The sequence below is a fragment of the Myotis brandtii genome, unplaced genomic scaffold, assembly GCF_000412655.1.
Source record: "Myotis brandtii unplaced genomic scaffold, ASM41265v1 scaffold1270, whole genome shotgun sequence".
Classification (NCBI taxonomy): domain Eukaryota; kingdom Metazoa; phylum Chordata; class Mammalia; order Chiroptera; family Vespertilionidae; genus Myotis; species Myotis brandtii.
The window spans coordinates 1,257,887-1,275,213 of record NW_005354465.1 but is presented as its reverse complement, the minus strand read 5'-3'; the positions used below and the strand labels follow the sequence as shown (position 1 = coordinate 1,275,213).

Here is a 17,327-nt window from a genome sequence, read left to right as displayed (position 1 = left end):
TTAGGGCAGCCCAGCCCCGGGGAGCCCGGCGCGCCAGGCCAGCGGCGAGATGAGCTTCTTCGGCTTCGGGCAGAGCGTGGAGGTGGAGATCGTGCTCAACGATGCGGAGAGTAGGAAGCGGGCGGAGCACAAGACGGAGGACGAGAAGAAGGAGAAATATTTCCTCTTCTACGACGGCGAGACGGTCTCCGGGAAGGTGAGCCTCGCGCTCAAGCACCCCAACAAGCGGCTGGAGCACCAGGGCATCAAGATCGAGTTCATCGGGCAGATCGGTCAGGAGCAGATGTCACAGTGAACACCCCCTTGTGGGTTGAAAACCTCTGGCAGAGAATCCATGCCCTATACCACATGCTGCATGTTTAACTCTGTTTTTAGGCACTTCCTGGGAAGGCTTGTTAGATGCTCTCTCAGGTCCTCAGGGTTCAACGAAGAATATCTGTTCTCCCCTTTTGCAAAGGCCAGAAGCACTGGCCCCGGGTAGGAGGGGCCTGGGGAAGGGGAGTCCCTGCGCAGGTCTCTGCAGGCAGTGCTCAGCCTGAGCTGTTTACCTCTGGCATTTCAGAGAATGAAATCAGGTGGAAGACCAGCTGATCCCGCAGAATGAGTGTGGCCTTTTATGTATCGGAGATAGGTCAAAAGAATGAGTTTCATACCCTCTGCTCTCCGGCTTCTAGCTTAGATAGGATTTCTCAACAGCATGCTGTTGACATTTGGGGCCCGGTCATTCCTTTTGGTGTAGAATGTTTAGCAATGCCCCCATTTCTACCCACCCAATACCAGAAGTACCCCCCAGCTGTAACCTCAAAAATGTCTTGAGATACTGCCTTACGTACCCTACAGGGTAAAAATCCCCCTAATAAAGACCAACTGAGTAGATAGGATGAATCCAAAATATTTTCAGCTGAGTGTAACATGTGAGGTAGCGAAGTCCTTGCCTGCTTCACATTAGGATTTTCAAGTAGCAGCTTTAACACTGTTGCATGGATTCTTTGGCTCTGTCATAGCAGTGTAGACAGGCAGGGTTAGCCTGTGTCTGAACCACTGTTCCAGGTGGCAATACCTCGTCAATACAGAAAGATAACCACAATGTCTGCTGCCCCAGCGGGATTGACTGAGCTGCCCCAGCTGGGGGGGAGGGGGGGGGCGGTGTCAAGATCTAGTCTGAACCAAGAGGCTGCTTGCTGTACCTGCCCTGACTGGTTTCTTGTCTAACTCCTTGGATCCCAGAATAGCGTCACTGCTGAGTTTTCTCCGTATATTTTATTGCTTCCATTGATAACTCTTCCTGGGCCCCTGAGCACTCTGGGCTGACTTGACCTTGTGCCTTTCTCTGGGCTACTTTCTTCCCTGTAAGACGAGGATAACAAAATCACCCCGTGAGAATGTTGTGATGTCCAAGGGTCGTGCTTCATGCAGCGCGTGGCGTATCTGTGCCATATACCTAAGACAGTGTGCCGACTGACCGCAGGGCACCAGAGCCAGGCATTTTGTTGAAGTTCTGGTCTTGTGGTTTTCTCCTTCATTGCACTCTTTGGCTATGTATGAAGTGGGTGGGACTTGGTCAGATTCTTTCTGAGATCTGGCTGTATGGTAAGAAAGTTGATTGATATCATTGTGCTCTGTCCCCTTCCTCATTGATTTCCATTTTAACTCAAATTTTTTCTTATAAACAGTAGTCTCTTTGATTTGGTTCTTTTCTTCTCTCTCTCTCTCCTTTCCCTTCCTTCCTTCTTTTTTTCCTTCCTTCCTCCCTCCCTCAGAAGAGTTAGTTCTGTATCTTGAAAATGAAGTGGTTTATGTAATTAACCTTATCCTTATGATTAATTTATTTTTCCTCCTGATGAAAGTGTATTTGTCACTGGCTGGAGGGGGTCAATGGGGGGAAAAAGGGGACATATGTAATACTTTCAACAATAAAGAATTATTTTTTTAAAAAAAGAAAAAAAGAAAGAAAGGAGAGAACTTGGTAACTATAATACTTTCAACAATAAAGAATTATTTTTTAAAAAAAAGAAAGAAAGGAGAGAACTTGGTAACTGTATAGAAAGGTGGCCACCTCCCATTTTCAACTGTAACTACTACCTTACACTATTACACTATTTCCTCCTCTTTTTCTTTATTTTTGTACAAGAATATACAAAGTAGGCACTTGAAGTGAGAGTGAAAAAAAAGGAACATTTTAGTCAATCACTTAGCAAGGGAAAGGAGAAAGAAAAATAGTGAAAAAAAAAAGAAAAATCAGATGTTTTAAGACTTACTGGGAATATTCTGGGCTTCCTTTCAACCATGCCATATGGTTTTGTCTGCAATGAAAGTAATGCTCTGTTAATTATGGTTTTAGAGTTTCTTCTAAAGAAATAGATCATATACCAAATGTTTAACTTAGTCCCAAATTTCCACCAAACTCCAGACTCATACAACTGTATACTCAATATCGCTACCAGTATTTGGCTGTCAAGCAGGCACCTCAAACTTAACCATGTCCAACACTTAAGTTTCCCCAGTCCCTAACTTGCCCCTATCTTGGTACAAGACCCTTTCATTCTCCCAAGTAGGTAGGACAAAAACTTTGACTTCTCTGCAGATCCTGTTGGTTCTACCTTGAGATTATTTTCTGAATGTGCTGCTCACCACCTCTAGTACTACTATCCTTGTCCAAGTCTCTATCATTTTTCACTTGCGTGCCATCTACAGTCTAATCTCTACACTGCAGGCAGAGTCAAGTAATTCTTTTATCATGTATCACTCCTCTGCTCAAAGTTTCTTAATTCTTTGAGACAAAGCCAAAGTCCTTGCAGTGATCTCTAAGACACTGCACAATCTGGCCCTTGGCTACCTCTCTGAACTCCTACCTCTCTCTCCTGTACTATAGTACTTACACTATGGTAGCTCCTTTGCTATTGGTCCAATCAGTTGGGCCAGCTTGAGCCTCAGAGCCATTAAACTTAACTAGAGGCCTGGTGCACGAAATTTGTGCACTGGGGGTGGGGGAGGGTGTCCCCTCAGCCCAGCCTGGGCCCTCTCGCAGTCCGGGACCCCTCACTCCTTACCACTCGCCTGCTCACTGCTCCTTACCACTTGGCTCGCTGCTCCTTAGCGCTGCCACGGAGGCAGCAGAGGCTCCCACCACCGCCACTGCACTCACCAGCCATGAGCTCAGCTTCTGGCTGAGCAGTGCTTCCCTTGTGGGAGTGCACTGACCACCAGGGAGCAGCTCCTGCATTGAGCGCCAGCCGCCTGGTGATCAGTGTGCATCATAGCAGCCAGTCATTCTGGTCGTTGCACTGTAAAGGTCGCTTAGGCTTTTACTATATAGATGATTCCTCTACCTGAAATGCTCTTCTCCTAGTTATTTGCTTGGTCCATGCCCTCAAGTCATTTATGTTTCTCTTCAAATAACACTTCCTTAGAGAGGTCTAATTAAAAAAAAAACCCAGCTCCTATCATTCTCTAGTCTTTTACCCTGCTTAGTTTTTCTTCTACAGACTTATCACCTCCTTTTATACCTCTTTGTTTATCTATTTATTACCAGTCTCCAAGACCAGAATAAACATTTCATGAGGGCAGGGATTCATCTGATTTGTTCACTGCTGTATCCCTGTTTAGAACAGTGCATGAACACAGGAAGAACTAAATAAACATTTGTAGAGTAAATGTATTGATTAAGCATGTACATCTTCATGAAATACCAAACCAAAAAATGTATGGCATGATATAAAATTCAGAGAAACTGAAGCCAAAAGCAGGAAACTTAGAATACAATTAGAGGACATTAAAGTGTTTTTAAAAACATTTTACATAATACAATGTGAAAACATTAAAATGTCTTTAAGAACTCTAGTCTGGCTGGTGTGGCTCAGTGGTTAAGCATTGACCTATAAACCAGGAGGTTATGGTTGAATTCTCCATCAAGGCACATGCCCTGGTTGCAGGGCACATCCCCATTAGGGGGCATGCAGGAGGCAGCCGATCAATGATTTTCTCTCATCATTAATGTTTCTCCCTTCCTCTCTGAAATTAATTAAAAAATATTTTTTAAAAGAACTCTGACCAGAAGTAATAAGACATTGAAATGTCATCAGAGAGATGGTAAAGTTCAAATAGGCAGTAAAGGTGTTAGCAAAGTGGCTGCAAGGGTTATTAAGAATGCAGTCCTGCCCAAATCAAGAGAAAATAAGGTAAGAGAGAGGCCTTCGGACCTCTACTGACACATAACCTTTAACTAATTATGTCCATCTTTGACCCAGGAAAAATCACCTGAAAGTACTAATCCCTCAAATAAGCAACCATATTAATGTCTTGAATTGTTGATCCAATAGCTGCAGCTTGTTAAATTCACTTCTTTTAGGATATAAGTGTCTTTTCAATCCTAGAAAAATTGTTAAATATAGGTATTACAAAGTAAATCAAATCCAGAGTATAAACCGGTGAATGTCAAATTTAGTAAGTTCCAAAAACAACAGACAATCCATATATTGTTTACAGTATTTGTAATGCGTAAGGTAACCTGGCTATTAGAGATTTTAAAATACTAATTCTAGAATTCTAGAATTAAAGAGCATAATTTATTTAGACTTGTGATTTTAAGTTTTAAATGATTTTGTTTCTTAAGGTCATTAATTTGCCCTATAAATATTTAAAAATAAAATGTAAAATGTAGTTTGAAACATTTAAGAGAATTTGATTATGTTTGTAGGTAGAATTGTTTTAGGAAAGTTCAACTTGAATTAATCCAAAAATAATGAGAGCAAAGAAAGGAGACTGTTCATATTTTCCTAGCTATATAAGTATTTTAACAGAATTTAGAAAACAAATTTAAAGAATTAGAAAAATGTTTTTTTAAATTTGAAACTAACAAACTGAATATTAATTTATATTCCATATAACTGTGAACAGTTCTTTCTGCACATAAAAACCACTCTTGGATGTTAAAAACAAAACTGACAGAAAATAATGTATTTTCTTTTCTAGGGTCTTGCATGTTAAGGAAAAAATACAGACCTATAATCATATGAAGTGGCCTATGTACTTGTAGGTGAACATAAATACAAAAACTTTAAGCCCATCAACAATAAACATTTAAAATATTCTCTGAGCCTTAGATATATAAATTGTTAGTACCCTTTAATGGTTGCAGAAAGATTTTCTGTGGGGTTTGTGTGTGTGTGTATGTATGTGTGCGTGTGCGTGTGCGTGTAGTGAAAACACTAAATCCCAACTCTAATTCCTACATTAACCTCAGATTTCTAAACATAAGACACACCCTGTCCACTGGGACATCCAGAGAAACAGATGTGATAGCTCATGTTCCTAAACAATTTTACTTTCTCCCCAGGACCAGAAAGCCCTCCTTTCCAAGGCTAGAAATTTTAGAATCATAAATGACTCTGAACCTTGGTTTCATCCCTAACTTAACTTGGCCTGTTTCTTCCTTTGAAAGTATCTCCTGGTTTCACTTTTCTCTTCCATTCCTGCTGTCTGTGCCCTAACCATATTCTCATCAACAAACACCTACTAAACCGTGACAACGTCCAGCTGATTTGCTTGATGTCAGGACTTTCCTCCCTCCGATTCTCCCCACATTTTATGTTTTCCTAAATATATCACTTTTATAAAGTCACTTTCCTACTTAAAAGTGGAAAGCTTCCCACTGCCTACCACATAAAGTTCAACCTCCTCAGCCTAGTTTTCAAGACCTTCCATTAATTGGTCCCAGTCTACTGAGCCAAGAGTCTTGGGTAGATATGGCTATGCTCATTAGTGACTCCATATCTTTCTTTGTCACTGGAATAACTTGTCTCCAACATACTCCTACCAGAATCACCTATCTTCCAACTGTACTATAAACTCCTTGAGGTCAGGAATTTTGTCTTATATATTTTCTATAGCAATAAAGGTAGAGAACATAGTAGGTACTCCATAGTTGTTGATCAATGGATATAATCTGCTTAGTTAAGAGAACAAAGATGATGTCAGCAATCAGAATTTTAAAGAGACCACACAATCAACAGAGAACAAGTCATGTTAGAAGGAATTTTTTGAGAACCCCGGTTATTTGTTTCATTCTCCTTCTAACAAGCTAACTTCAATGAGATTATCTAATTTGTTAGGCAATCCCTAACTTTTGTTTTACCTTGAAATAATAGTTGCAAGAATTATAAAAGTAAAATTTGTTGTTGATCAATGGATATAATCTGCTTAGTTAAGAGAATATAAAAGTAAAATTTTTTTTACCCAGTTATTTCATAGTAAATTGCCAACTGGTTTACTTTAGGTTATTTCCTACAAATAAGGACAATATTCTTTAGTTTTAAGGACCATATTCTTAAAATAATTGCAATAAGAGTCATCAAAATCAGGAATTTAACATTGCTATATTACTGCCTCCTGCCTAAAGGACCCATTCAGTCCTAACCGGTTTGGCTCAGTGGATAGAGCGTCGGCCTGCGGACTGAAAGGTCCCAGGTTCGATTCCGGTAAAGGGCATGTGCCTTGGTTGCGGGCACATCCCCAGTGGGGGGTGTGCAGGAGGCGGCTGATCGATGTTTCTCTCTCATCGATGTTTCTAGCTCTTTATCCCTTTCCCTTCCTCTCTGTAGAAAATCAATAAAATATATATTAAAAAAAAAAGAACCCATTCAAATTTTACCAATTGTCTCCATAATTGTTTGAAATTCTCAGAAAATTCCCTTAGATGACTTGTTCTTCATTGTTTAGACTGTTTAAAAAGTTGACTGTTAAAACCATTTTTTTTCTTTTGACTAAACAGATTATGCCTATTACTCAAGAACTGCATTTAGTTGACATGTCTATTTAGTTTTTTTCAATCTAGAATATTCCTTCTGTTAATCTTTAGCTTTTAAGATCTTGACACTTTTGAAGTTGAACAAGGCTGAAAAGTCCCTCAATTTGGGTTTGTCTTATGTATCCTCACAATTAGATTCAGGTTATGCATTTTTGGCAGGAATATTGCAAAATTGATGCTGTCTTCTTTTTATTGTATCCTATCAAGTAGTACATTTCTGTTTGTCCCATTATTAGTAATGTTAATTTACATTACTTAATTTAGGTGGTATCTGTCAGGTTTCTCCACCACAAAATTACCCTTTTTCTCTTTGAAACAAATAAGTACGTTTAAGATCGGTATTTTGAGTTAAATCTTAGTATCTTTTGATGTTCCCTGCATGAAAAAAATATTACTATGATGATCCTCAAATTATGACTTTTCTATCATTCCTTGTCCATTTATTATTTAGCAATCTATTATACAAAAAAAGCTTTCTCTTTTACCCATTTATTATTTACTTATCTATGAGTATCGGCTCATGGATTTACATTTTATTTATTCAGTTGTCTATCATCTATTACCATCATTTATTTTGATGCTCAAACTGTCCCAATGAGAGTTCTTTCAAGCTGACTCTGTGTCCTTTTGACATAGCTCCATCATTCTTTGAACAATTCTTTACCTTCTGGAACAAGAAGCTCATCTTGTATTTTCCCTGCCTCAGCCCTGGACCTGGCCATATCTCCAAAGAGCTCTGGATCCTTTCAGTGAAGAATTTTATTTAGAAAATAAGACCAGGCTTCTGGATGTGCTAATTACCATGAGGTAGCTCTGCCACCAGGCACTGTCAGTGGACAGAGCTAGAGAATATCCACACTTACATCTACATTTACTTCTATATTTATCAATCATTATTAAAAACCATGAGTTCACAGCCATACTCCCAATTCCATTCTAGTAGCACAGGGTTTTTCTCCCTTCCCATATGTGTAGCTCCCTTTTCCAACAATGGGAATCCTGATCCCACTATCATCAATGTTCCTGTATATAACCAATCTCCTGTCATGATCACCACACTCCAATATAAATAACATCCTCACCTCATTCAGGTTCTGACATCTTACTCTGTGCTGCCACCTCCATCATTGCCCCAAACCACCCTTCTTCTAATATCTACACCAGGTTGCTGCCACTGCTTCTTTCCAAACAGGTCTACTCACCAATACTTTCCCTCTACCCCCCATGCAGCAACCTACCCGGGATCTAACACTCCTCAATGGGTACAAGAATGCCCTCCTACTCTGTTTGGGTTATAACACTCCACACTGGGTAACCACCACTGTTCTCCCTTCCATGCCACTCCCAAAATGCACTCCTCCCTCACCCTGCCTGGGCTCCAACACCCTACACCAGGCTATCCTTAGCCTTTAAACCACCACCTGCAAGATCTTTCAGTGAAAAAGTTCAAGCTTTTGAACATCCTGGATTCTAAAGAAAAAAAGTTGTGAAAAATCAAATAGAATGAAAAAAGGGAAATGGAATGATGACAAAGATAACCTTTGACTATTTTGAATTTTACCTTATACCAGATCTATGCTCAAAAAGAGAAACAGAAATTCCTTTCTCCCTTCCTACTCATGATCCTGAATTTACACTAGTATTATTAGGTCAATTACATTCTGATCACTTAAATACTGTTTCTAGGAGGAAATGCATTTTAAGTTGTAAGCAATTAATATAAAGATTAACTTTTTGAAAAGCCATATATTACTTATATTTAATTAAACTTTTTACCTAAAAGGATTCAAAGATGTTCACAATCAGTTACAAGAAGCACATTATTTCCACTAAGTAAAAGCAGGGTAAGGCATACCCACATAGGAAATAATTTTGTACAATATTAAAAATAAATTCTGAAAAACACATATTTAAAACATACTTACAGCCACATGATATTTTAAATGATAATGAATAATCCAGGCAGGTATAAGTACATGAGTAAAAATAAGGAAACTGTGTCGGTACGTCTTATAGACCTAGGGAGAAAAAACCATACACAAAATAAAACAGATATCCCATCTTTTACATTTGTGGCAGAAAAAAACAAAACATCAATAATACAACAATGTCATGGTTATTTTAAAATCTCTAAATGCTACAAATTCCTTATAGTCTGTAGCTAACCTCACCCATTTAAATATTTTTACTAAACATAGGGCCTGCTAGGGGATACCTAGAGTGCAGGGCAAGTTGCATTAAGACAAGTAGCATTTTGCAAAACTATAGCGAGGCATTTATAGATTTCAAAAAAATATTACTTCTAGCCCTGGCCGGGTAGCTCAGTTGATTACAGTGTCATCTCAATACACCAAGATTGTGGGTTCAATCCTCAGTCGGGGCACATACAAGAATCAACCAATGAATGCATAAATAGATGGAACAACAAACAAATTGATGTTTCTTTCCCACCCCCTCCCCCACTCCCTTCCTCTCTCTCTCTCTCTCTAAAAAAAAAAAATTAATTAAAAAAATACTTCCTTATTATCTTTATTATAAGTTTGTTAAAGATAAAGCATGACATAAATAATGAAAGAATAATTTTAATCAATTTAACCAGAATGATCAAACCTACATCATTTTTCAGGTAAAGTCATCTCCCTAATTTATCCATTTCAGATACCCACAAACACCACTTGCATTATTCTAAGTGTGAGGTGACAATCTGAGCACACCAATGCTGGAAAAAGTGTTTTACGTACTGGGATAGAAGGGTTCCAAGCTTACTTTCAGATGCCTTTATACTATTTTGAGAAAGGCAAAAGAGAACTAAAAAAAATGGAACTTTTCCAAGGCAGCCAATTTGACTGAAACATACCTATCCTTTCAGGGAAAAGATTCTAAGTGTTGTAATATGATTGTGGAAGAAAAAATTAACTCCAAGTAAGGTAAGATGGATTTCAATAAGTGATTATTTACTTCTTTACATCATGGGAGGGATGTCTACTTTCAACCAGTGGCTGCCCAAATCAACAAGTAATGTCAAGGATACAAAGGGTGAGAGAAAAGTTGAATTAGAGTTTCATTTTACCATCATAAAAAAAAGTATCTAAGCCCTAGCTGGTTTGGCTCAGTGGATAGAGTGTCAGCCTGCGGACTGAAGGGTCCCAGGTTCGATTCTGGTCAAGGGCACATGCCTAGGTTGTGGGCTTGATCCCCAGTAGGGAACGTGCAGGAGGCAGCCAATCAATGATTCTCTCTCCCTCTCTCTTCCTCTCTGAAATCAATAAAAATATATTTAAAGAAAGAAAAAAGTATCTAAGACCACTTTTTCAGAAAAATTTGCACCAGACTTTGTAGCACTGTAAGAAAGTAGATACACACCCCTGGCTGGTTTGGCTCAGTGGATAGAGTGTCAGCCTGCGGACTGAAGGGTCCCAGGTTCGATTCTGGTCAAGGGCACATGCCTAGGTTGTGGGCTTGATCCCCAGTAGGGAACGTGCAGGAGGCAGCCAATCAATGGTTCTCTCTCATCATTGATGTTTTTATCTCTCTTTCCCTCTCCCTTCCTCTCTGAAATCAATAAAGATATATTAAAAAAAAAAAAAGTAGATACATAGATTTCAATGTGAACTCCTTTAATTCCTAGCTCTATGGCCTAGCTCTAAGGGTAAATCACTGAGCTTTTGCAGGCCTCAGTTTCCATTCATTAATAACAGTTTTCTATCTTATAGGAGAAAAGAATTACATAAAGTAACACATGTAAAACCATCAGCAGAGTGCCATGCACAACGTAAGCACCCAAGTGTTACGTATTAGTAGTATTCCATTATTATCAGCCAATGTCGTAGCGAAGTGAGAGCAATTCTGAGATATAGTGCTTATCACTCATAACGGATGTGATTTAATGAACGACCTCAAGAAAATGTTCAGAGACCCTGAAAATAAAGACAGCTCCTTGAATGAGTGACTTTCGGCAGAGTACAGTGCAGGAATGGCATTTTTAAGTGACAAAGTGTATTTCACGCACATAGTGGTCGTTCAGAAAGGTGGCTCTTGAATATGACTCACTAAGCAGGGCAAGAGGATTCTGTCCGTTACGGTGACCACATGGGCCCGTACCATCAGCCGGAGACTCGTTGTGCCTTGGGATAGCGGGCTGCAGTGTTAGTTGGGTCTCTAGAGCCTCAACCTTACACAAGTGTTCTCAAATACCAAAATCGTGCAATTCTAACCAGTGGACCCTTGGCTCTCTGTCTGGGGGAAGATCTGTACAATCAAGAGACCCAAACGTGCTGCAAAACCCAAGCAAAGATTCGCCTCCTCATCACACTAGACAGCAAAGGGGCATGACTCTCCCAAAGTCGCACATGCCCTTGGACTCCTGGCGCCCAGGCCAGGACTCTTGGGACAGGGCAGCGTTCTGGCTAAGCCTACGTCTCGGTAGAACTAATGCTCCCTCGTTCGGGAGGAACCACCGGGCTTGCGGGCGCAGAGCGATGTCCGTGTCCTGGGTTTGGCCACGGGAGCAGGCATCCCAGCAGACAGTCTGGGGGTCGTGGAAGGTGGTGGTGTGGCGGGCGAGGGAGGCCGGTCACTCACCAGGTTCTTCCAGGGGGCCGGGTCCTGCAGAAACTTGTTCCAGAATCTCTCCATAGGCCACATCCTCTGCGGGGGCAGCACCGGCTCCCGGGGGCTCAGCTCCTGGTCCTTCAGCCATCGCCGCCTCAGTTCTCGCAGCTGCTGCAGCCGCAGTTTCTCATCGGGCGTGTACCCCGTCATGTCGCCGCTGGTACCCCGGGAGGAAACGGCGCGCCCCCCTGACCTGGGACCGGTCACTGACGCGCGCTCCCGCTGGGCAGAGCGACCTTGCAAGGACGCCTGGGAGCGGCGCGCCGTGATGACGCCGCTCTGGTCTGCAGACTCTCCAATCGCCGCGCACGGGCTGGGCATGCGCAGAGCCTGCGCCCACCGCTCTTCGGGTGGGTCCTGAGGACCAGCGGGAGGATGGGAGGGGCGCTGTAGTTACGGGATAAGGGGTGGGAGGAGACGTAGGAAATGTGAGGTCGGGGGGTAGAGGCTCTGACCGGGAAGACCTGGAGAGCTGGGAGTCGGAAGGATGCGAGTATGCGATTCACTGAATGTGATGTCCAATGTAAAATTCTTGACTTGCCTCTCCCACCTTGGAATTCCTCCTCTTGTGACTTCGAGTCTGTGGATTCGACTCAACAATTCCACTTTTAGGACTTTGCCCCCAAAATACGGTAGTAAAAATATGAAAGGAATATGTACGACTATTCACTGCAGCACCATTTATAATAAATACTGGAAATTACCCCAAAACTCCTCAATAGAGAACTGGTTGAAGAAATTATGGTACAACGACACAATGAAGTGTTCTATATACAACTGGATTAATCTCTAAAATAGATTGTAAAGTGAAAACAGTTAAGGGGAGAGATAATAGTAATACTAAATATATAAAATGTTTGATTAAATTTTAAAAATAATGGAAAGGAAACGATTTAAAAAATATTACCTATTTTTTTTTTTTTTTTTTTTTAGGATAGAGGAGACAGGGATAGAAGCTAAACTTCTTAGAATATATCTTATTTAACCTAACCGGTTTGGCTCAGTGGATAGAGCGTCAGCCTGTGGACTGAAGGGTCCCAGGTTCGATTCTGGTCAAGGGCATGTACCTTGGTTGCAGGCACATCCCCAGTAGGGAGTGTGCAGGAGGCAGCTGATCGATGCTTCTCTCTCATCGATGTTTCTAACTCTCTATCCCTCTCCCTTCCTCTCTGTAAAAAATCAATAAAATTATTTTTAAAAAATTAAATTAAATTAAACATTCTCTTACCGTACAATCCAGCAATTTCACTCTTTGGTATTTACCCAAAGGAACTGAAAACTTATGTTCACACACACACAAAAACTGCACACAAATGTTTATAGCAACTTTATTTGTAATTTCCCAAACTTGGAAACAAACAGTACGTCCTTCAATAGATGAGTGAATAAGTAAACTATAGTACATCCAGACAATGAAATATTATTCAATGTCAAAAAGAAATGAGCTATCAAGCCGTGAAAAGACATGGAGGTATTTTAAATGCATATTACTAAGTGAAAGAAACCAATCTGATAAGGTTATATACTACATGAATTTAACTGTATGACATTCTGGAAAAGTCAAAACTTTCGAGACAATAAAATGGTCAGTGGTCGCCAGGGCTGCTGGTGGTGAGGAGATTAATAGGCAGAGCACAGAGGATATTTAGAGCAGTGAAAATATTCTGTATGATATTGTAATGATGGCTATATGGTGTCATACATTTGTCTAAAGCCATTGAATGTGCAACACAGAGTAAACCCTTAGGTAAACTAAGAACTTTGGGTGATTATAACATGTTGGTATAGGTTCATCTTTTTTTTTTTTTAAAGTACTATTCTGGAGAGTGATGTTGATAATGGGAGGGGCTATGCATGTTTGAGAATAGTGGGTATATAGGAAATGCCTGTACCTTCAGCTCAATTTTATTGTAAATCTAAAACTGCTCTAAAAAAAAGGCTTTTAAAACCTTCAGCTCAATTTTATTGTAAATCTAAAACTGCTCTTAAAAAAAAAAGGCTTTTAAAAAGAGAGAGAGGCAATGAGGGAAATTTGAACACTACCTCAATCTTTTATGATATTAAGGGATTATTGTTCATTTTTGTATGTGTGATTGCATTTTTAAAATATATATTTTTATGGATTTCAGAGAGGGAGGGAGATAGAGAAAGAGAGAAACATCAATGATGGGAATCATTGATTGGTTGCCTCCTGCACACCCCACACTGGGGATCAAGCCCACAACCTCGGCATGTGCCTTGACCGGGAATCGAACTGTGATTACTGGATCATAGGTCGACACTCAACCACTGAGCCATGCCAGACAGGTGTGTGATCGTATTTTTAAAGGGAGCTTTATCTCTTAGAGATACCTTCTGAAGTGTTTATGGATGAAAGGATGTGATATCTGGAATTTACTTCTTAGAAACTGGAGAGGGAGAAAGCAGTATGGTAGAAATAGATTAGTAATGAATTGGTAATTGTTGAAGCTGTCTAATAGGTAAATGGAGATTATTTATGCTCCTCTTATATGATTTTGTATATGTTTGAAAGTCTTCCAAATAAAAAATTTTAAAGATCTATGCCTTGAAGTAGTAAGTAAAGCATTTAAACTATTTTTAATCCTCATTCTGTTTTATAACAGCTACATTTCAGATTAAAATTCTGCAACCTACTTAGGCTAACTCTCAACTCTGCTATGAGGAATTCCAAACAATTGGTACTCAAGTGAGAGTAAGTCCCCGAGTGCTTACTCCTTCCAAAAAGGACTGTATTTAGGTCCTCAATGAGTCATTTGATAACCCAAATAAATATTTCCTTTGTGCTAGAGATAAAGACATCTAGTAATTTCTTGAATTTAGGGTTGGCTTTCTGACTAATTCTGGAAAATTACTACTCTTTTCCCACCTCCCACCACCACCACATTTAAAAAGAAAAAGAAAGAAAATCAATATTGTTTTGGAAAATATACTCTTACACCACTGGCTTCTGCCTACCATATTTCCACCCCTTCCCATGTATCTATGGCTGTGAAACCATGAAGATCAGTGGAATAAAGCGCAGTAGGGAGCGTGTTCAATTTAGCACCCCTGGGAAATGTGTACTCACAAAATCAGATGGTCTTGCAGTATCTGGATAACTACTGAACATTCCCACAAGGGGGCACTCTGGCTCACTGAAAAATTAATGTAATTAAATTGGGTTTTAAATAAGGTTCATTAACCAGCCCACAAAACTTGGAAAGGGCAAGGTTGGCATGACTACAGCTATCTTAGTATTCTTTTGACATTAATATAGCAGAATAAGTTGGCTTCTCAAGCACTTAGGAGTAGAAGGCAATGTTCATCTGCTCAAGTTTTTACTTCTAGTCGGATCCCTGCACATTCCATGGCAAGTGATACCAATCAGACACTCTAGAAAGAGTCATTGATTAAAATTACTAACTCTAATACAGAAGGCAACGTTGCCTTGAGTACTCTATAAGAATTTCTAAATTTTTTGTTTTCATTTCAACGGTAATTTAAAACATTTAATGTGAGCATATTCTAGATCATTTGGATAACCACCTTATTATAACCAAGTACCCACATTTGCATGTGCATTTACAATTGCATGGGAGCCTAGTGGAGGCCATGTGATGATATGGCACATGATATGAATAAAGTTTCACATCATTCAGAGGGTGGGATGAAAGCTTGTATATATGGACTAGAAACAGTTCATTCAGTGAGATAATAAATACGCAAAATGAAAAAAATTTTAATTGTGCCTTCTTATTGTTATAATATTTTGTTACTATTGCAATTTGGAGGGTGCTATTAAGCAGATCAGTCCAATAAAACAATGAATTGGTTAACTTTAATGTCATTGCTTAAAAGGAACAATAAAAACAATGCTCAATGACTCAAATAATATTACAGGTTGTTAAAAATAAAAGCAATACACAACAAAGCAGAAAACTCCAAATGCATCTTTCTGCTATTCAATCTGACATTATTCTTTCTGTTTTGTTAAAACAAATCCATTATGTGAATTTTATTAGTATTAGATTTTTGTTCGTATTTAGTCTGAAATTTTTGATTTTGTAGTTAAAAAAAGAATATAGAAATTATATGTGCTTATGAATATTAAAGGAAAGTTATAATAAAAATTATTTAATTCTAGGAATATGCAAGAATTTGTTTGCCCTCCTTTAAAAGAGATTATTACATTGCTTAAACTTTAAAACACTTGATATATTTCACAGAACATCAAGGCAAAGTGTTTAAACATTAAATTTTCTGAAATTTGCCAGAAGGACAATTTTTCTTTTCTTCCTTCCTTTTTCCCCCTCTTTTTTCTTTGCCCTCCCCCTCCCCGCCCCATGAGCAACTAATTTCGTCTTCCTTCCTTCTTAATTTTAATTGGTTTTCTTGGATGAAAGAGATGGCTTTTGGATTATAACACAAATTTACATAATCATTGATAAACTTTGCTTTCACTTTTTACTTATTAAATCTAAGAGTCTTAAAGTCCTTAGTACAAGTAAAAAGGAAACACATTGTTTAAAAAATTTAATTAACATCAAAACCCTTTATCATTATGAAATGCAGCTGGTTTTTGTTTGTGTTTTTGAAATAACATTTTGTTTCTTTGCCGCTCTTAAGTTACCTTTGATCTCCAAACACCTGCTTTGATGTATTCATGGGTTTCTGTAATGATGAGTGATGGGAACATTTGAATGGCTTCTTTGTTCTCTTTTCTGTACTTATGCATTTCATTAGCATGGTGATGCAGTGGCCATCATCCGGAAGCATTATTGTTATTCTCCCCCACTTTCTTGTTCATACACACACACACACACACACACACACACATTCTGCCTACTTCAGATAACACCATAGCTACTATCATCAATTTATTTACCTGGCAAATTTAAATTAAGAAGCAGTATGTCTAGACTGGGCCCAATGAAATAGAGAGCTGAGACACAAAACTAGATAAAACCCTTTCCTTAATATCTATTTTAGCCAGAATTATACCAATGCTTGCTAGCATTGCTCAATTCATTGAACGTTACTTGAACTTTTTATCTGCATCTTGAGGGAAAGAATATTTCATTCATTGATTATACCAATATTTGTTCAGTGAAAACAACATGTGTTTGTGGATAAATCCGAATTGTAATACCTATTATTGGCATAGAGTTTTTTTCCAGTTTATAAAGTACTTTCATATACAAGGTCACACAAGGTCACATTGGGTTCCAAAGTATCATCTGAACTAGTAGGATGTACCTTTCAACAGCCCTGCCATGGCTGGCCTCAGTGCACCCATCAGATGGAGGTCAGCTCCTCACTGGCCCATATCCCCAAGGCTACATCATCAGAAACATGACTTACTTTTTTATTGGCCTATTTACTCAGGAGAACTACTCAGAGGAGCAACAGACTAACTACAATGGGCTCAATTTGGTTATCTTATGCAGGGAGAAAAGGTTACAATATCAAACCGCAAAACATTCCTGTGGCCAAGTACAAAGGTCTCTGTAATTTGCTTACTTCAAACAATATATCATAATAATATTCCAAATATGCTTCACTCCCAAGTCTGTGTCTTATCATGTGTGAATATGTAAGCACTCTTCTAGCAACTATTTACTTATATCATTTTTTAAGTCAAGTTTCTTCCAAGATCCCATACCACCAAATCTGTGTAATTTGTCAGTGCTTACAGCAGGAATCATCCATGCTTCCATTCATCCCATAAACATTTTACTGTGTTTTTTATACAAGCCAGAAACAGAACTGTGCTGAGGATAAATTTATGAATCAGACTCAAGGAGTCTTACAATCTAATAAAGGAAGACAAGTATGTAGACAGATAACTATACATAATGGCTGTGGTGGATGTGTGAATGAAGTCTCTGGACTCAGGAAAATAAACCCATCT

The 17,327-nt window shown here is 39.2% G+C and overlaps 2 protein-coding genes across 3 annotated transcripts in view; one reads left to right on the top strand and one right to left on the bottom strand.

The window, feature by feature from the left end:
- The window catches only part of NDUFB6 (NADH dehydrogenase (ubiquinone) 1 beta subcomplex, 6, 17kDa), a 13,272-nt gene extending 1,579 nt beyond the window's left edge, over positions 1-11,693 (bottom strand). Inside the window, exons 1-3 of the mRNA XM_005859556.2 lie at positions 11,387-11,693; positions 8,731-8,823; positions 2,259-2,303 (exon numbers count right to left, since the gene is read on the bottom strand). Coding sequence (XP_005859618.1) covers positions 2,259-2,303; positions 8,731-8,823; positions 11,387-11,566 — 318 coding nt within the window. The 5' untranslated portion in view covers positions 11,567-11,693. The remainder of the gene's footprint in view (positions 1-2,258; positions 2,304-8,730; positions 8,824-11,386) is intronic.
- LOC106724967 (vacuolar protein sorting-associated protein 26B-like) lies at positions 7-13,582 on the top strand. 2 transcript variants are annotated; one of them, XM_014534258.1, is made up of 2 exons: positions 7-272; positions 13,548-13,582. In XM_014534258.1, the coding sequence occupies exons 1-2, from the start codon at positions 50-52 to the stop codon at positions 13,559-13,561; spliced, it is 237 nt and encodes a 78-aa protein (XP_014389744.1). In that variant the 5' UTR covers positions 7-49; the 3' UTR covers positions 13,562-13,582. The 2 variants fall into 2 exon arrangements, with proteins under 2 accessions (XP_014389744.1, XP_014389743.1); XM_014534257.1 differs by lacking the exon at positions 13,548-13,582 and adding an exon at positions 563-690.
- Positions 13,583-17,327: the final 3,745 nt, after the last annotated feature.

Bases quoted from the DNA above. Each gene is read 5' to 3' on its own strand.
- LOC106724967 (XM_014534257.1), top strand. From the start codon at position 50: ATGAGCTTCTTCGGCTTCGGGCAGAGCGTGGAGGTGGAGATCGTGCTC. The intron at 273-562 runs GTCAGGAGCAGA...CTGGCATTTCAG, and splicing joins CGAGTTCATCGGGCAGATCG to AGAATGAAATCAGGTGGAAG.